This window comes from Carassius carassius, chromosome 40 (genome assembly GCF_963082965.1).
Source record: "Carassius carassius chromosome 40, fCarCar2.1, whole genome shotgun sequence".
Lineage (NCBI taxonomy): Eukaryota > Metazoa > Chordata > Actinopteri > Cypriniformes > Cyprinidae > Carassius > Carassius carassius.
Genome location: NC_081794.1, coordinates 8,714,816 through 8,735,691, shown reverse-complemented (window position 1 = coordinate 8,735,691; position 20,876 = coordinate 8,714,816). Strand labels below are relative to the sequence as shown.

Sequence of the window (20,876 nt, the reverse complement as noted above, 5' to 3'; positions counted from 1 at the left end):
GACAGCTGGAACAGCCTTTGAAAGGGCTGTGCCAGCTGATCTGCGCACACCCTGAAAGTCCTGCTGCTAATACCATCAGGCCCACTAGCTTTACGGGGATTCACATGTCTAAAATAAGACTTAACATCGTCTATAGAAATATCTATATCCACACACTTCATGCTACTGATTTCTTTATAAACAAGTTCCTGTTCAGCTGTAAAATCATGAATATCAAATCTGCAATAAAAATCATTCAAGTCATTTGCCATTTCAAGGTTATTTTCCACTGCCATGAGATGCCTCTTAGGTTTGTATCCTGTGATTGCCTGTACCCCCTGCCAAGCTCTCCTAGTATCATTTCTAAAAAAGTTCTTTAATTTACGTTTATATGCTGCTTTACATTCCCTGATCATACCTTCCTTCAGATCATACAGTCCTTTTCTCTTCTCTATTTCCTCCCGATTTAAACAGTCGCTTTTTTTGGTTAAGAAGTTGTTTTAATTCTGGAGTTACCCAGGGCTTGTTGTTAGGAAACATCTGACTTTCTCACGCCACAGCCTAGACACATAGGCGGGCATCAGTTTAACCATGTTGTGATCTGAGTTCCCTAAGCCAGGCAATGCTTTAGAGTAAAAAGCGTCCTGGATATTTCCATAGCACTGATCGAGGCAGGCTGTGTCGCGGGTGGGGCAAGTGACATATTGCTGGTATGCAGGTAAGTGCTCCTTTAGGCTACATGAATTAAAATCTCCCATCACAAAGTTAGCAGAATCTGGAGCTTCTGACTCCGACTGAGCTACAATTTCATGGATAGTAGAAGCAGCAACTTGTGTATCGGCAGAGGGTGCGATATTCACAACAAAAATTCTGATTTGATGTATTTCTCTAGGCAAGTGATAGGGCCTTAAGCTGAGCGCTAATAGTTCAATCTTCTTCGGACAAACTTCGTGTTTTATTGTAATATGAGCAGGGTAACAGTACTTACTATTAATATATACACATACACCTCCACCCTTGCTTTTTCCAGAATTTTGGTTGCGGTCCATCCTCACCAGCGTGAAACCCTCCAGGTCGGCTGCAGAATCAGGGTCCGCCCCCGTAAACCAACTCTCTGTCAGGCAGATAAGGAAAGAATGCCGGTAGTCAGAGAGGTACTGAGTGCAGGCCCGCAACTCATCCACTTTGTTCCGTAGGCTCTGGACATTACCAAGCATGACAGTTGGAAGAGATTGTCTATAGGGTTGCCTTTTAATCCGCTCTCGGATTCCTCCTTTCCTCCCACATTTCCTTGTTTTGGCGTTGTTGCCTCTGACACATTCGGGTGGTAACAGCGACGTGTCTTTGAAGCAAAGACGGGTTGAAGGGAGTCCAATATTTAACAGAAAGTCCGAGGTGTAGGTGATTCGAGCCATCTGGCCGGTGTGTATCTTAATGTTGTGGCCGACAACATGTTGGATAAGGTCGGCCAACAAAGTGAGGATCAGCAGAAAAATGACTTGGTTCGGCTTCATAGTGTGGGCCAACACGTATTGGTTTAGGGCTTAATTAATCCGCAAAGTTACGGCGTCTAAAAACATACATTAAAACAAAACAAACAAATACAGGTATAGGAGACATGCAGGGACCGTGTCGCCACTCGCGCATGCGCCAGTTCTCACCTGTGAGTCACAAACTGACAGTCACCACTTATAAGCTACTACTAAATATTGTAGAAACGTAATTTTCTGTAAAGTTGCTTTGTAACGATTTGAATTGTAAAAAGCGCTATACAAATAAAATTGAAAACTTGAAGTCGGTCAGTCTTGACGTCACATTGGTGACTGACGAATTGGGATATCGTTTCGATAGACCAATTTACTTAGAGTGTAAACTAAACGAGCCAATGCACATTGTCATGCAATTATTGCATCCAGCTGCAGCTGATCACAACGTGAGTATAACAAGGCAGCAGGTGCAATGCATACCAGCTTTTATGTCTTCAGGGCCATATGCTATAATATGTTGTTTTTAGATAAACTGCTCAGAGAACCAACCAGTTGGACAGAGGTTATGTACAAATCATCCAAGCACCCAATTCCTGGCAATTTCATTAGGGTACATTTCATTAACGTCGCTAAATATTATTAAACTGGAAAGAAATTAAAGATCCATCTTTTATTGCCAAAAGAGTTCCAGGTTCAGTTCATTGCAATTATATTACACTGTAACAATGTTTGTTGTGTAGAAAGGAAGATGGCAGGGTCGGCTGTTACTACTGACTGCTTTATTTATAATTCAAAACAAGAAGTGTGCAAAACAGGCACCAAAAAAAAAGACAAAACAATCAACATAAACTCCTTAGAAAGCTTTATTTAGTACCTTTTAAAACAGTATTTTACAGAGAGATGCATGTGTGCATTTGCAGAAAATATAAAAATACAAACATTAAAGAGATATAGGAAAACAAAGTAGCTACAATAAACCAGTTTATGTTAAACCAAAAGTACAACAATAAAATCAAGGAAAGGCCCTGCATAAATCTGTTTAAGACTACGTTTTTAAAAGTGCATAATGATAACCTTTGACAACATTTAATTCAGGTGTGAAAATAATTCATATCTATAGCGCATGAGCACAGAGAGATTTGAGAGTGCACAGGACACAGTTTGGGCGAGAGGAGAGATATGATTTGAATGCACACACCCTGTCTGGGTGAGAGCAGCGTGTATCTGTGCGCACGCATCCGGTTTTGTGCAAGAACAAAGGAAATCAGCACGTGAGCGGAGAGATTCGTGCTCGCGCATTGTATGAATGTGCTTTCACACTACAATAATCTCAACATTTGTCAGTAAAATAACCCCATATGGAACCAGATTGTCATAATCTGATATGATCATAATATGATCTTGCATTCATTTACCGCCAGAGGTAACCCACTCACTACATGGACTCTTGCAACACACTAACTGTTGAATGTCAATTTTTTCAATTACTTGTTTTCATAGTCTTGTCTCTGTTTCTTGTTTTTCATAGTCTTGTCTCTGTTTCTAGTTTTCTTAGTTTAGTCTTTTCATTGCCCCTCTTGCCTAGACCTCTGGATATTGTTCGCTCATCAAAGACCCATGCATGCCCTAGGAATATTATTTGCCTTGCCCTCTATATATCTGTTTGCCAGTGTTTGACCAATGAAAGCTCGCACATGGATCTGCATGTCTCATGACTCGTCAGCCCCGTTACAGAATACTCGGCCACACAAGGATCCAGTGGCTTTTCTAAGGGACCCTGGCCAGGTATGGACCCATTTGAGCAGCTGCTTGACCTGCGACAAGGGAGTTTGTCCACTGAGGAATATGTCACTCAGTTTTGCAATCTATCTTTTAAGGTACCTTGTAATGAAATTGTACTAAAATACATTTTCGTTTTGGAATAAATGAGCCCATAAAATCATGGTTACCTGAGGGAAAGTTTAATTTTTGTCTAGATGACTTTATTGACTATGCTTTGCTGTCTTCTGGCTCTTCAATCACTGTGGGTGTCACAGAGGAAGATCTCGACACCGCACTCACTCATGTAATGGCAGCTGCACTAGAGCACGAGCACAAGATGGCGGTAACAGCTGAGACTGATTGCAAAATGGCAACCACAGCTGATCTTACTGAGTCCAGTAAAGTCACTGTAAATCTTCCAGAGTCAAGTCAAGTCACTGTTGATCTTCCAGAGTCAAGTCAAGTCACCGTTGATCTTTCAGAGTCAAGTCAAAACGCCATTGATCTTCCAGAGTCAATTCAGGTCACCGCTAATCTTCACGAGTCAAGTCAAGTCATCGCTGATCTTCCAGATTCAGGCCAAGTCATCGCTGATCTTCCAGATTCAAGTCAAGTCACTGCTGACCTTCACGAGTCAAGTCGTCGCTAATCTTTCAGATTCAAGTCGAATCATCCAGAGGATCCACCACTGCTGTCATTAAGAGCAGTTGGTATCCCTGAACCAGCGTGCTCAACCCCTCCTGTTCAGGAACTATTTCCCCAGTCTGAAGTGCTTCCCATGATGGGGATCGCTTTATGTTGCATTTGGGCTGCGTACACCACTACTGAAACTCTAGAGGTGGTGGCATCCACTATTATTTCTCCAGAGGTGGCAGCTAATGCTGCAGAACCTTCCGAGGCCGCGGTGCTCTCTTCAGCTCCTTGCATGGTGGTGGGGCCCAACAACTCACTTTCAAGCTTTTATGTCACTGTCGAAGTAACTAATAATGAACTCCCCCTTTTTTCTGTGGGTACCACTGTAGAACTTCCAGAGGGGTTGGCATCCGCTGCAGAACCTCCAGAGGTGTCAGTGATATCAATCCATAAACTCTCGTCCTGTCCTGTCACAGCTATGGAGGCCGTCTATTCTCTTGGTTTTCACAGACGGGACTGCCCAGTTTCGATCTGCTTAATAGTGAGGCATGGCCAAAGCCAGTGAAAGTACTTAATTAGCTGTTTTGGAAGCCCTTGTCAGAAGAAAAAGTCGAACAACAGATAAGGACAAAAGTTTGTAAGTGTTTTGCCTCGTTTTCTCATTAGACTACTGCGTGATCGTCATTGTTAAGAAACTTTGTTTTATTTACTGTGTGTCTTACCCTGGTAAATACGTGCTGAAGTGGTGCTTGGTTTTGTGTTTGCCTATCACGGGACTGCTAAATAGTGAGGATTAGGCCAGCTTGGTGACTTCAACATCCACCTAGATAAACCCCTTGCTGCTGACTTCAACACTCTGCTTGTCTCATTTCATCTCAAGCGAGTGTCTACTACAGCGACTCACAAATCAGGCAACCAACTGGACCTCATCTACACACGCTGTTGCTCCATGGACAACACTTTAGTTGCTCCACTGCACACCTCAGACCACTTCCTCATTACTGCTAACCTAGCACTTACTCCTGAAGTGGCACACACTTCAACGCAGGTCACCTTTGACGGAACCTACACTCACTCTCTCCACCTCGCCTATCTTCTGTGGTTTCATCCTCACTTCCTTCACTCTCTCAGTTTTCAGCTCTGGACATGAACAGTGCTACTGACACTCTTTGCTCCACTCTAACCTCTTGCTTGGACAACTTTTGCCCACTGTCACCTAGACCTGCACGCACCACCCCATCTGCCCCTGGCAGTCCGATGTTCTCCGTGAACATCGCTATAAACTCAGGGCTGAAGAGAGGAAATGGCGTGAATCAAGAAACTCTACCGTCCTTGGTGTGTATCAGTCTCTCCTCTCTTCCTTCTCTGCAAATGTCTTCACTGCTAAAACATCATACTACCACAACAAATTTAACCCTCTGGAGTCGATTCACGTGTATACGTGTGATAAGGCATTTACTCCTGATAACCCCTAAAATTACACTTTCAGTTTTGATCGTACAGATAAGAGCAATACATCAATCGAATTAGTAAACGATCTACTTTTATTTGTGTACAGACTTAATAACAACAAAACTTTGTGCATTTATAAAATAAACATAACAAAAAAGGTGTGCTATCTGCAGCCTTGGTCTGCGGTGATCTTCATTTAGAAACACGTAATTAAAATGAACTGTAACTCAGTGAATACTCAACGAAGAGACGTGAGAGATATATCTATAGAAAGCTTGACATGTCTACTTTTAAACTAAGCAAGTTCTACCTGTCAGGATAGTAATGAGAGGCAGAGGTAATTGAATCCAACACAGAGTTTATTTACAAATTCACAAGGGCAGGGTAAGTAGTCTGTGATTTCAGGTGTGGGTTCGGTGCAGATCACTCAGTGTGGAGCTGAAAGCAGGTTAATACATCCTTGGCAGATATGTCAATGCCCCACAATCACAGTTCACTAATACTTGTTCCTTTCATTTTCAGAAGCGGAAACTATCGAGCGAGCTCGGAGGAAGCACAGGAGACTCGGGAGATCGTTGGACTTCAAGTAACAGGTGAAAGCTCAGGAATCCTGGGGGCAGCAGAACAATGACACAGAGGTTAGTGTTTCAAAGGTACGTATACGTTACATCTTGGAATCCACGATGCATTGGATGATCAGAGGTCAACAGCATGTGGTCTGTTCCTGTTGGAGGCTTGACATTGAACTGGGGCTGAGGTGAGTACTTTAAAGTGCTCTCTTATGAGGTTGCTGATGGTGAGCAGGTGTGGGTGATTAGAGCTTGACTGGTCCCTGACACTACCGAAAACAAATATTCTGTCATAAAGTAATCCATATGAAAACAACGCTATGTCCAGTCTTTAACGTCTCCCTTCATTACATCTAATGCAACTGCGCCCACGCGCTGAATGCGCTATTGAGATTATAATGTTTCATGAAGCGCACGGCTTGAATACGCCCATACAACAGAAAACAAAGCAGCAAGACTGTTCTTCAATTTTTTTTTATTTTACTGTTTGCTTCGCGATGAGAGGAATAAGACATAATTCACCCCAAGAAAATCTGATGTGGATTACCTCAGGATTTGACATTTGGATTTCCTCAGAAAAAACAACAAAGAGCTTAATCCAACAGAGATCAAAAACATGAGTAAGTCTCTTTTAATTTATTGATATACTTGTATTAGGTTTTACATAATGTGTAAACATTTTACTAGTTTGACTTTTTCCAAACTATAATTCCTGACTAAATGTATAATCAAGTGAAACATTATGAAGTTTAAATAACAATATACACTATACCATTCAAAAGCTTGATGTAAATAATATAAATGTAACAAATAAATGTAAATGTAACAAATGTAACAAACAATGCTGTTCTTTCAATTTACCCCCCCCCCAAAAAAAAACCCTGAAAAAAATATTCTCAGCTCTTTTCCATTTTAATAATAATAATAACAATATATATATATATATATATATATATATATATATTTTTTTTTTTTTGAAAATCAGTGTGTGACTGTAGCAATGATGCAAAAAATTCAGCTCTGAAAGTCAGCTTTGATTGCTCTTAAAATAACTGTTTTACTGCACTCACAGGTGAATATTAAATTATTTTGTGGGATAATTAAATATATTCTAAATAAACTACAAACATAAAAATATATACATTTATTTTGTCCTCAAATTCTTTCTTGTAAATCTTCTCTCTCAGTCACACAACTGACTGAATGGCTCATTATGCAGGCCTTTGTCTTCTCAGGAGTAAATTACATTTAGCTGACGCTTTTAGCAACTTAGAATTGCTATATATGTCAGAGGTTGCACGCCTCTGGAGCAACTAGGGGTTAAGTGTCTTGCTCAGGGACAAATTGGTGTCTCACAGTGGATTCGAACCCGGGTCTCTCACACCAAAGGCATGTGTCTTATCCACTGCGCTAACACCACCCCAAATATCATAATGTTATTCATGACAGTTGACGCCTACTCGCATTTGACTTTTACAAACAAAAAGAGTCTTAGAAAATTTAAATCAATATATTGTTTTCTGTAAATAAACATGATGATTTTCACATAATTTAGAAAGAAAAATTCTAGGCTACAAGCTCCAGTTCTCAAAAGTCCCGGGGACCAATGTTCTGTATGTGTTTTATGGCTTTCAAGTGATTTACAATTTTTAGTTTTTCACTAACTACGTATACATTTTTTTTCTCAAAAACACAATCATGTAGGTACATACATGCTGCTCACATATTACTATAGCCCAGCTGATTACAGTGATATTAGACTTGAACCATTTAGATGTCCATAAGCAACTGAAAAAAGCACAAATGTCAGACCATGACAAAACTTCTCCAGGCCCCAAAATAACCTCAGAGGGTTAACAACTGTTGTGACGCTCGGACACTCTTCAAAACCTTCTCCATCGACTCTTACAGCTGACGACTTTGCAGTTTTCTTCACAAATAATACAAGAACCATCAGTGACCAATTCTCCACACCGCAGACTGAGGATAACTTCAAAACGACTAATGCAAACTCTCTCTCCTCCTTCTCTCCACTCTCAGAGATGGAGGTTTCCAAACTTATCTTGTCCAATCATCCTACTACTTGTCCACTTGATCCGATCCCCACTCACCTCATTCAAGTGATTTCTTCTTCAGTCATACCTTCAATTACTCAGATTATCAACTCCTCTCTTCACTCTGGAACACTTCATTAAGCATTTAAGCAGGCTCGGGTAAGCCCACTGCTTAAGAAACCATCTCTAAATCCAGAACTTCTAGAAAACTACAGATTGGTATCCCTTCTTCCATTCATTGTAAAGACACTTGCGTAAGCTGTGTTCAACCAGCTCTCTATGTTCCTTGTACAGAACAACCTCCTGGACAGCAACCAATCTGGCTTCAAAAGTGGCCACTCAACTGAGACTGCCCTGCTCTTGGTTTCTGAAGCCCTGCGACTGGCAAGAGCAGCTTTAAAATCCTCGGTACTCATCTTGCTGGACCTGTCTGCTGCTTTTGACACCGTTAATCACCAGATTCTCCTGTCCACCCTCAGAAAGATGGGCATCTCTGGAACCACACTCCTGTGGTTTAAGTCCTACCTCTCTGATAGATCCTTCAGGGTGTCTTGGAGGGGTGAAGTTTCTAAGTCACAAGAACTTGCTACTGGGGTTCCTCAAGGCTCAGTACTTGAACCACTTCTCTTCTCCATCTACATGACGTCATTATGATCTGTCATTCAGAAGCATTAATTTTCTTATCACTGGTACACTGATGACACTCAACATTTCTTCTCATTCCAACCAAATGACCCGACTGTAGTTGCTTGCATTTCAGCCTGTCTGAACGACATTTCTAGCTGGATGAATGACCATCACCTTCAGCTAAACCTTACTTAGACAGAACTGCTGGTGGTTGCAGCTAACCCATCGTTTCATCACAACTTCTCTAAACAGCTGGGTTTGTCAACCATAACTCCTTCCAGGACAGCCAGAAACCTAGGAGTTGTCATGGATCATCAGTTAAGCTTCACAGACCATATTGCTACAATGACAAATTCAAGGTACTGATGCTTTCCTACAAGATGACCACTGGCACATCACCAACATACCTGAACTCAACAGTTCAATCTTATGTGCCCTCCAGAAGTTTGCACCCTGCAAGTGAACGACGCCTTGTGGTACCATCCCAAAGAAGTTCAAAATCACTCTCACAGACCTTTTCCTGGACTGTGCCCAGCTGGTGGAATGACCTCCCAATCTCAATTCGAACAGCTGAGTCTTTACTCATTTTCAAAAAAACATCTAAAGACTCGTCTTTTTCTCCAGCACTTAATTAACTAATAATAGCACTTACATTTTCTTTTCATGTCTGTTCTTATATATATTTATAAAAAATAAAAAAAAAACTGGCTATATGCTCTGTACTAGAATAATTGAGACTTGTCATTGCACTTATATACTGTTGTTGTTCTCTTGTTGGTCTGATTGCTTCTATTGTTCTCACTTGTAAGTCGCTTCGGATAAAAGCGTCTGCTAAACTAAATGATGAAATGTAATGTTCTTTCCTGTCACGGCTCTGGAGGCCATTTGTGAACTCTCGTTCTGTCCCGTCGCGGCTATGGAGGCCTCTGCGAACTCTTATTCTGTCCTGTCACGGCTATGCAGGCTGTTTATGAACTTTCTGTGTTCCCTGCCTCGGTCCCTGAGACCATGAGTGCACTGTCTGTGTTGTTTGTGTCTGCTTTCTCTAGGCCCCACTCTCTGCCATGGGTCCTGGCCCCATCTGCTCTGCCCTGGTGGGCTTCTGTCCTGTCTGCTCCACCCTGGTGGGTTTCCTGCTCTGCCATGGAAGTCTTCTGCTCCACCCTGGTGGGCTCCAGTTCCATCTGCTCTGCCCTGGTGGGCTCCAGCTCCGTCTGCTTTGGCCTGGTGGGCTCCAGTTTCGCCTGCTCTAACCTGGTGGGCTCCAGTTCCACCTGCTCCACCCTGGCTTCCTGCTCTGCCGGCTCTGACTTGGTCCCTGGCCACTACACTTCCACGTGGACCTGACTCTCCTTCCCTCCCCTTGTCACGTCGCCGCTCCACCACACTCCTAGATTGTTTAAGAGCATCTGGAAGCCATTCCTTGTGTTTCACACATTCACTATATAACACTCACTTAGATCACTTTCAAACTGCCGAGTATTGTTCTGCACATATAGCTTTCCTAGCGATAGCTGAGATACATAAGCCTTTCTGTGTTAGTTTCTAGTTTTCATAGTCTTGTTTCAGTTCCTTGTTTTCATAGCCTTGTCTCTGTTTCTAGTTTTCATAGTGTTGTGTCTGTTTCTAGTTTTCTTCGTTTAGTCTTTTCTATGGCTTGCTATATTACTCATTTTTTGACCCTTTTGCTCTGGATGCCGGATTACCCCTCTTGCTTAGCCCTCTGGATATTGTTCACTCATCAAAGACCAAAGCTTGACCTAGGAATATGCTTTGTCTTGCCCTATATATACCAGTTTGCCAGTGTTTGACCCATGCCTGTTATGACCATGTCTCTGTCTAATAAAAATTTGCACAAGGGTCCACACTTCTCACAACTAGTCAGCCCCGTTACAGAGGCAAGCATTGCACTGCACACTTATGGTGCATTCAAGTCATCTCGTATAGATCATATTTACGAGTTGAATGCACATGAACGCCACCCCAATATTGTAAATACCAGTGGGGAGCTCTGGATTTTCTTTAAGCTCCGATCTGTACGAGTTGGGGGCTTGTCAGTGATTAACATGGCGGAATACACAATACTTAAAGGTATTTAGCTGTGATATTGTCAGGCTTTTCTATTTACAGCGCAGTAAGTTAATCGACGATGCATAATATGATGGCATTATAATATAACAATGCAACTTGTAACAATAAAGTTGGCAGTGGCTTCATAAATTAATTTAAAACATAAAAAAACGAACTATACCTAATGCACATTTCTTTGTTCTTCATTTTCTAGAACAAGAGTTTAAGAACATTGCTGTATTTTTGTGTTATTAATTAAGAGAAAGTACTCCGCCATTTTGCTCCGACGAAAGTGACTTGAACACACATGCCGTCGTAAGCACGCCTTCCCACCTCATGTGTATGAAATTCCCAGGAGGACTTGAACGCACCATTAGACCCCTCTCCAGTCCACTCACAAGCCCCCTTGAGTCCCCATGAGTTGAGTCCCTGCATTCCACCTTGCTGGCTCACTGTGGTGGTTTCTGCTGATCCCGCTTGCACTGTATCTGTGTGCCTGGCTACTGCTAACCAGCCCGTCTCGCTGGCTTCTGTGGACCATCAGCCTCAGCTATGTGATTCAGTTTGCCTGGCGTCCCCCCAAGTTCAGCAGAGTCCACTTCACAACAGTGAAGGAAGTCAAAGCTTCTGTCTTGCGTGCGGAGATCAAGGTCCTACTGGTGAAGGACACGATAGAGCCCTTACTTCATTGTAGCCAAGAAAGGTGGTGGGTTACAGCCAATCTTGGACCTGTGAGACTTGAACCAGGCCTTTCAGCGGTTACCATTCAAGATGTTGACACAGAAACACATCTTTATGTGCGTCCGTCCCCGTGATTGGTTTGCAGCGATCGACCTGAAGGACCTGTACTTTCATGAGTCGATCCTTCCACGCCACAGTCCATTTCTGTGGTTTGCGTTCAAAGGACGGGCACATCAGTACATGGTCCTGCCCTTCGGGCTGTCCCTGTTTCCCCATGTCTACACAAAAGTTGCAGAGGCAGCTCTTGGTTCCCCTTACAGAGGAGTGTGTTCGCATCCTCAACAACCTCAACGATTGGCTCATACTAGCACAGTCTCGGGATCAGTTGTGCAAGCACAGGGACTCAGCCTGATGGGTCTTCGGGTCAACTGGGAAAAGAGCAAACTCTCCCCGACACAGAGGATATCTTTTCTCTGTATGGTATCGGATTCAGTCGAACAGAGGAACATGGGCGAAATCATTCAAGGGCCGGACAGCACTCCCACTGAAACTATTTCAGAGGCTCCTGTGGCATATGGCAGCATATATTCAGTATTGGCTACATGGCCGAGTCCTGAGGTGGGCGTGGACGCACAGCACTTACTGGGTCCAAGTTAGGAGGAGGAGGCAGACCCAGCCCTAGCTATGCTCTGTGTCCATTACTTCCTTCAGGGAATGAGAGTTACAGTATGTAACCAAAAAGTTTTTATGAAACTCCAGCTGAGAGGTACTAGGAGGCAGCAACAGATACAAACACACTCTGGACTCCATTCATTGCATGTACTAGGTTTGTGTTCTAAGCATATATGGTTTCAGTAATCCATTTTAGACCCCATTTCCACCTGTATTTAGTAGTGATACATGCCTTAATTTTTAACCAATGAATGACATAATTGCAATATACTATAAATTTAGATTACACGATTTCACTCAATTAACATGATGAACAATACAGATTTTTGAAATGTACACCTAATTTATGCATTAATTACTTTTGATTATCAAAATTATGTAGATGCAATAACAATGAGACCTCTGCTTGTAATTTACAGCCAATGATTGCTTGATCCATCTGCTCTCACATTTAAATAGCCTGCTTCAGTACATACTATAAGCAAGCATCTCACTGCATCAGAGTTCTCTGTCATTGATGTCTTTCTCCACCCCCTGCACCACCTGTCTACATCTGCTTACAAGGACTATGAAGTATATCTATTAGTGCAGCTGCAGGTCATACATGTTCACTACAGTGTGTATTAGCAGTAGAAAGTTTACAGCAAAACAGCAGCTTTATATTCAATTACAGATATATTATGATTTAACTTAAATTTAGCTTTTTAAACAATGCAGCTATAATTATGTACTACCCAGCAACATTCTGATGACTTCACTAGATGACATCATCCTTTCATCTGCAACACATTAGTTTTGACATTGCAACAATATCTAGGTAGTCTCTTTTTGAGGAATATTTTATAAAGTTCCAGATATGCCTCAAATTGTCCTAAAAAATGCAGTTAATTATTCCCATGGAGAAAATTATGAGAAAATATGCTGATCTCAAGATACATTTCAGTCTTTTATTTATAATATATATAATTTTATTTTTTTGTGGATCGGGCAAATCTCTCTTCTTAAAAAGGGATAGTGCTGGTCCTTGATTATTGGTAAGCCACATTCAAAGCCATTGTAAAATAGACCATATATACACTATAAACACATACCTGTCTTCCCTTTCGAAAGCTTCAGTCGATGCTGCACTGCTGGGAAAAGCTCATTGGCAAACGTCTTATTTGTGACCAGCTGTGAATAATGTGTGTAACACGTTGATAGAATTGACCTGGCGGTAATATAGCCTCGGTTGATGACGTCATCGGAGTGTGCCCGCAACCCAGGGCTATAAATAGATAAGCCACAGGTGCATCAACAGGTCTTTTGTCTTCAGATGATTCTGTGCATGTGTGCGTCAGGAAGATTCCTTTCGTCAGCTACAGATCTTCGTAGGATGAGCCAACGAAACGTTAAGTGTTGTGTTCCTCCATGCTCTTGTCCTATGTATGAGCTGCATACACATGATTACTGTTTTATTTGTTTGAGGGAAGAGCACGCAGTTCTGGCTTTAGAGACGGGTGAGTGCGAGCATTGTGAACTGCTCTCAGTGAAGATGCTTCGTGCTCGTCTGAACTATTTTCAGACCGCAACCACCTTTTCATTGAAGGGCTCTCGTGCGGATCGGCATGACGAGCGAGCGACAGCCCCGTCCCTTTTGCTTATGGTGTCACCAGATCCACGCATCCTCTTTAATGATCTCGAAGCACGCTCTGGTGCTTCTTCAGTTCATGGGGATGATGAAATATCTCTTGGGTCTTCGGGCCATGAGCAGCCCACCTCTGAGCATTCCTCTCGCGAGAGGAAATCGGTCGAGGAACTGCTCGAGGTGGTTACTCGTGCGGTACAGGCTACAGCTTGACACGGGAACAAGAGACCCACAAACATAGTAAGCTGGAGGACAGGTTCCTGTCGGGTGGTAGGAGAGAGACACCGCAACATCAGTCTGTTCCCTTTTTCGTGGACCTCCATGATGAGCTGTCAAAGTCATGGAGCAAACTGTATACTTCCCGCATCTTTGTGCCCTCAACGTAGAATTTTTTCAACTATCGTGGATGCAAAGTCGTGGGGGTATTCGGAGATGCCTCGGGTTGAAGAGACGCTTGGGAGCTATCTCTAACCCAAATCTGCATCCTCGGTTGAGAAACCTACTCTCCCCACTAAACCTTGTAAAATAACATCATCGCTAGTGGGTAAAGCTTACCAAGCTGCAGGTCAAGCTGGTGCTGCCCTGCACACTATGGCAGTCTTACAGGCATACCAAGCTGACCTGTTGAGGAAGCATTCGATGAGCTTCGTCGTGCCACAGATTTATCTCTCAGTGCGACCAAGCAGACGGCTTGTGCCATTGGCTGGTCTATGTCAGCTTTAGTCAGCATGGAGAGACATCTGTGGATTAATTTGATGGGCATTAAAGAGAAGGAACTCCCCTATCTCTCCATCTTGCCCGTTTGGCGATTCGGTTAATATGGTTGTCAACAGGTTTAGGGAAGTAAAGAAACATGAAGAAGCGTTCGTTCAGTTGCTTCCTCATGCACTCAAGGGGAGGGGCCATCAGCCACCCAGCCTCGCCCCGATCGTTCAAAAATCAGGGAGGTTAAAAAGCAGAGTGTGGCAGACCGTGCTCCCCCTCGTAGGAATTGGGGATAAGTTCACCGTGCTCAGCAACCCCCCAAGCCAGACCTCTGGACTATTGTTAATAAGAAGAGGAAGTCCTGACGCTCTGGCGCCCATGCTGGAGAGAGCGAGGCATATTTTTCTTTGGGCCCAGGACAACCTCCTTTCACTCAGGGCAGTTTACATCCAGGGCGTTTTAATGTGGGAGCGGATACACTGTCCAGACAGACTACTACGGACGGGGGAATGGAAACTCCACCCAAAGGTAGTGAAACATATTTGGAGAAAATTTTATGAAGCAGAGGTGGACCTCTTCGCCTCCCATCAGACAGCGCAATGTCCCCTCTACTTCTCTCTGAGTCACCCAGCCCCCCTGGGTCTGGATGCAATGGCGCACACATGGCCCAAAATGCGCCTTTATGCGTTTGCACCAGTTTCTCTGCTCCCAGGAGTCCTAGCCAGAGTCCGCCAACAAAGGTCTTGCCTCTTGCTGATAGCGCCACATTGGCCGAACAGAGTATGGTTCTCGGAGATAATATCTCTCCTCGAGAGCTCGCCATGGGCGATTCCGGAGAGGAGGGACCTTCTGTCTCAGGCAGGGGGCACGATATTCCATCCCAGGCCCGAACTGTGGAATCTTCATGTTTAGCCCCTGAAGGTAACCAACTGAGGAACACAGGGCTTTTACCGGATGTTATTGATACCATTCTTAGTGCTAGGGCTTCCTCCACCAGACAGAGTTATGCCAGTAAATGGGGTGTCTTTGAGAGGTCGTGTGTGGTACACAATCTAGATCCAGTCAACTGCCATCTTGCTTCAGTTCTGGGCTTCATGCAAGAGAAATTGTCAACAGGCACATGTCCTGCTACTCTTAAGGTTTATGTGGCTGCTCTTTCAGCTTGCCAAACCTTGATTGACGGGATACCACTCGGGAGACACCCTCTGCTCTCTCGCTTCCTTTGTGGGGCCAGACGACTATGGCCTACAGTAAAAATTAAGAAGCCTTCTTGGGACTTAGCTATAGTTCTCGAGGGTCTGGTTGAAACCCCCTTTGAACCTTTAGAATCAGTGTCTGATAGGCTTCTTACTCTAATTTTTTTTTTTTCTCATGGCAATAACTTCTTTGAAGAGAATTGGGGATATGCAAGCTCTGTCTATCTCACCATCATGCTTAGACTTTGCACCAGGGAGGATGAAAGTGATTTTGCATCCTCATCCTGATTACCTGCCTAAGGTTCCATTTTTGGCTGTACATCCGGTCATTCTAGAGGCCTTCTGCCCTCCGCCATTCACAACGCCGGAGCAGGATAAATCTTATAGACTGTGTCCAGTCCGTGCTCTTCAGAGTTACGTCCACCGCACTAGCCAGTGGCATAAGTCGCCGCAACTGTTAATTTGTTATGGTGGTTTGGTAGCACACCTGCACAACCTTAGGGGTCCAGAAATTTACAAGCACGGCGGTGTGGGTATTCTCTTTCCCAGTGCGCTGAGCAGCGCAGCATCGACTAAAGCTTTCGAAAGGGAATGTTCCCGGTTACTTGACTGTAACCTTGTTCCCTGAGAAAGCAGAACGAGATGCTGTGCTGCGTTGCCATGCTGAATATGTCCCAGGACTGCTTTTCAGACAAAATGTCCTGTTGATGCACCTGTGGCTTATTTATTTATAGCCCCGTGTTGCAGGCATGCTCTGATTACGTCATCAACCGACGCTATATTACCGCCGGGTCAATTCTATCGACGTGTTACACACATTATTCACAGCTGGTCATGAATAAGACGTTTCCCAATGCGCTGAGCAGCGCAGCATCTCATTCCGCTTTCTCAGGAAACAAGGTTACAGTCAAGTTACCGGGAACGATATCTTTACATCAGTTTTACATTGTATAAAAGCAATAAGCCCAGTGAAACTTCTATTCATAGTCATTTTAGAAAAGTTAACCTGGTGTTCTGGTCTGTGCTTAACTAAGCCCCTAAACTGTTTAAAAACTTTATAAATCACAATTTATTGCTTCATTATACAGTTTGTAAATATTATAAATATTATTTAATTTGCATATGAACAGTCTCTCATGACATGACTTCAGGTCAATTTTGCAATACATTTTTATATGTATTTCAAATTTGTTTATAGTTACTATAACATCACCACAAAAAATGTGGGAACAGCATATGCTGTTGAGAAGATATTTGGTATGTCACTGCAACAAATACAGTATGGCCTGGCTTCATCCAACAACTATTTCAGGGAATTTTCTTCATCAAACTGTGAATGTGTCCTACTACATCTGATGAGCCATAAACTAATTTAATTTCTGATGTTCTCAGAAACAGGTCTGAAAATATGAAACGCAATGCTCAGGAACACAAATTGAATAATAATTTGAAGAAAGAAAATATACTAAGGTACAAAAGTTTGACGATTATGAAGATGTACTTTATCTTCATCTGTACCCAACAAACATCAGTATTTCACCAAATTACAACTGCAAAATTACTGAAGCATCAGTCAAACAATGTAAACCATATTTCTTTATTAAAGATTAATAAACTCCAAGCAGCATATTCATAAATAAAATAAGAGTCTCCCTTAGATGTAATGTTACAGACTATGCTATGATACTGTTATATTTCATGGAATATTGGATTTTTTTTTTTTTTAATCTGAAATCAAAGGGGCACAAGTGTAAGGCAGTGAAGACACATAACCCTACAAATTACACATCCTTACCACCACTGTCGGCATCTCAAAGCCACAGGTTGTGTTACACGGTGTAATATATCACTTTGGTTCACATTAGTAACTACTTGGACTTGTACAAAATATACAGGATACAACCTTGCGTTATGACTGAGAAGCATGTGCAGGGTGAAATCTTCTCTGAAACTGGTGCTCCACGCTGAACAAATGTTATTTTCTTTATGAGCTGACGAACGGCAAACTTTAGAGGGTCTGTGGAATTGCAACAGGTAAGTACACACAGATTGCTGTAAATGGAGTGAGTGTATAAGGTTGTTCTGGTTTAGATCACTAACATAACATGGCTGAGATTCATAATTTGTCTGAACCTCCTGAAAAACTATAAAATAATCAGCATGTAAAAAGAAATGTACAAGTTTAATTGTACAGTAAAAATAATTCATATTTTTGTTATATATGACTATTTAGAATTGCCTGCAAGAGATCTTTGTCCAGTTGTGGGCATACCAACATGGCTTCATTTACACCAATCACATACAGTATTACCTTGCAACTCATTAGGAAAAAAGATATCACAACATGTAAATTATTTTTGTAAAAAATTTTGTATATATACTCTGTGAGAAGTGTTGTACAGTAAAAAAACAAACAAAACAAAAACAAAAATCTTTGACAGATTATCAAAAAAGCAATGATTATACAGCTGTTTTACAAATGACAGCATGAACTGGTGTAAAATATCCTTGATGTACGACCAATTAAAGTGACACTGTTATGTTTCTGGAATATAATTGTTCTCTCTGGGCTGGTTGTGCTCATGGATTCATGGTCTCATAATATTCTGAAAACACAGTAAAAAACAAAAACAAATACAAACCTTTCTTCAGTGCTTTTCCCTTGATTGCAAAGTTTTAGCTTGTCTTAATAGGCATTTCCGCACAAGTCACTGCTATACTATTTTGAATGGTTAGCCTTTGCTTGTTCAGTAAACCCATAAACAACATCAACTCAATGCAAGCACATAAATCTATATCAGTAATCAACAACCAAAATCAGAAAAGGAAGCAAAATTAAAATAGCCTCACTGTTTGCAGGTTGAAGATTTATGATTGTTTATGATTGTAAAAGGGGTGCATAATTATCAGCGCTCAGTTTTTGGGTTCCTACAGCTGTGCACGATCATCTATAAACAAAACGTGGAGAGACATCTTTTATTTCGGCACTTAGAAAACAATCACAATGAATTTGAGTGTTTACCCATAGAGAACAAAATTCACAAAGCCATTCAAACAGTCGTTTTTAACTATTTTTATGTGTCCTTTTTTTGTTGTTGTTGTTCAATTGTTTTTGTAACTCAACTTCAAAAATTGAGAATATTCAAAATACAGTTTTACTTACTTTGCTTTTTCAGTATTTACAAATATGTACAAGAAAAAAAAAAGATATCTTGTTTTTTTTTTTTTGTTTTTTTTCATAATAAAAATCTCTACGTACACCCCCTTTTTACACCGCCACAGTTTTCAAAGCTCAACTGCACCACAGCTTTCTTCCTTTGAAAAGTAAGTGTGAGGCAGTCCATGGTGACGATGGCCTTAGATGGATGTACTATGCTCAGTAGCTTCTGGGATGGGTCCTCCTGGTACTGATTGGTAGGACATTGGCATGGGCGTCTTGGCGGGACTCTGTCGGAATAGGCCCCCGTTGGGAGCCCTGTGTTTGCATTGGATGGAGGGCATGGTGGAGCTGCTGAGAGGAAGGGGTAGGGTGCTGCCAGGACCCTGGGCCAGAGTCCGGCCCACCCCATGAGGATGCTCCGGGAGGAAGGTGCTCACAGACAGGCCCGTGCCCGGGTAGTCTCGCACAGCCTCCCGCTGCTGGCTGGGCGGCATGCTGTCGATGTCCAGGGCAGAGATCTCGATAGATGGTGCGGGGATCTGCTTGTGTGCCATGTCCTCGTCCATAAGACTGTTCATACGCTGACGCACCTGTTCCAGGTTCACCTCCTTGTCCTAGAGAGGGTGAGAGAAGAAAGGAGGGACAGAGAGGCTGAGATCTGCTGGTTCCAGGATGGGATTTTTTGATTTTATGCTCCATGCAAGTAAGGCTTATTTGAGTTACTGCAGGGTGTGTTGTGAATTTACTAAAAAAAGACCCAATTGGAAATTTCAGAGTGTAGAAAAGTGTTTGAAAAAGACGTTTTATAGAATGTGCACCTTGAAATCAAATTTGGCCAGTGAGCATGTAAACTAATAATACTCGAGTGAAACTAAACCTGCCATGACATTTAACATCACTAACAACTTAAGTGCTGGAGCCAACCTGCATTTCATAAAAGACTTCAACATTAACATGTACAGGAATGATGATTGTAGTTAATTATAAGTTAAAACAGCATGCATTTTGAAAAAGTGTACTTGGAATTCAGTAATTTAAAGTGCTTTCAAAGTTAGTTTCAAGCTCATATTTAATTAATATAATTATAATTTTTTTTTTTTTTTTTTGCCTAAAAAAGTGTGGAGTTTATATTGTGATGTATAGTACGTATATGCTGCATTCTGTGTCAAATAACTTAATTAACCATAATTTGTTTCTTGTACTACAATTCAAAACATAAAAATGTTAAACAACTGCATAATGGAAATAAAAACTATGAGAAAATTAAGTCCAGGTGAAAAGCTAATGTTGCTTCCTCAAGGATCGTCACCACAGATCCAGATTTTATCTACATTAGTGTGACAAATTCAGCCTCTGTGGCTCCCTCCGATCACCACCACGGGAATCATCATCGGAGTACTAGTCAGCCTCCCACAATGTCCTGTACCTGAGACTAATCACCTGCTCAAGTATTTTCCATTGACTGGCCTATTTAAGAATGAACCTTCGTTGTGCTCATTGCAAAGTCTTGTTTTGCCCTGCACACTTTTTTGAGCATTTTCCCTGTGTATGATCTCCTGTTGTTTACCTGGATTGTTTACCCATTGACGTTTGATAGCCGCCTACCTAATCTGAGTCTGCCTGCCTTGTAGTACTGTACTATTGTCGGTTTGCCGATTGCCCTGATATTGCTTATGAACTCTGTTTATGATTCTGCCAAGCCTATGTTGTATCTGACGCCAGTGCCCAATCTCTGCCTGTCTGACCTTCCTTGTTATTTAATAAAGATGCACATGGATCCCAACACCACTGTCTCATTACAATTACACTGATATTAGTGGTATTTTAGTTTTATATGAATTCAGAATACTTGAAATAATGTATTTGCAATATATTTATATAAAGATGTATTTAATTAATAAATGCAATAATTTATATAAAGATGTATTTAATTAATAAATGTGCACTTATTATTGTTGTAAGAGTCATCATTTGAATAACTATATCTAACATTATAGTTAGAAGTGTATGAGTAGATTTAATTTTAATTTAAATTAAATTAAATTTTATGTATATTATTATGGATTTATATATATATTCGTTAAACACCTCTCATCTTCATTCTGTAATGGATTTCTCTGTTTTTGTTTTTTGTTTTTTTGAAAGAAGGACGGAGCTGCACAGTTTTTTGTTTTTTGAGCAAGAACATCCTGTAAACAACTGAAAT

At 41.8% G+C, this 20,876-nt stretch overlaps 1 protein-coding gene across 2 annotated transcripts in view; it reads right to left on the bottom strand.

Moving 5' to 3' along the window:
* Positions 1-18,166: 18,166 nt before the first annotated feature.
* The window catches only part of grid1b (glutamate receptor, ionotropic, delta 1b), a 483,532-nt gene continuing 480,822 nt past the window's right edge, over positions 18,167-20,876 (bottom strand). For both annotated transcript variants that reach the window (XM_059531953.1, XM_059531954.1), the window contains one exon: positions 18,167-19,284. In XM_059531953.1, coding sequence (XP_059387936.1) covers positions 18,887-19,284 — 398 coding nt within the window. In that variant the 3' untranslated portion in view covers positions 18,167-18,886. The remainder of the gene's footprint in view (positions 19,285-20,876) is intronic.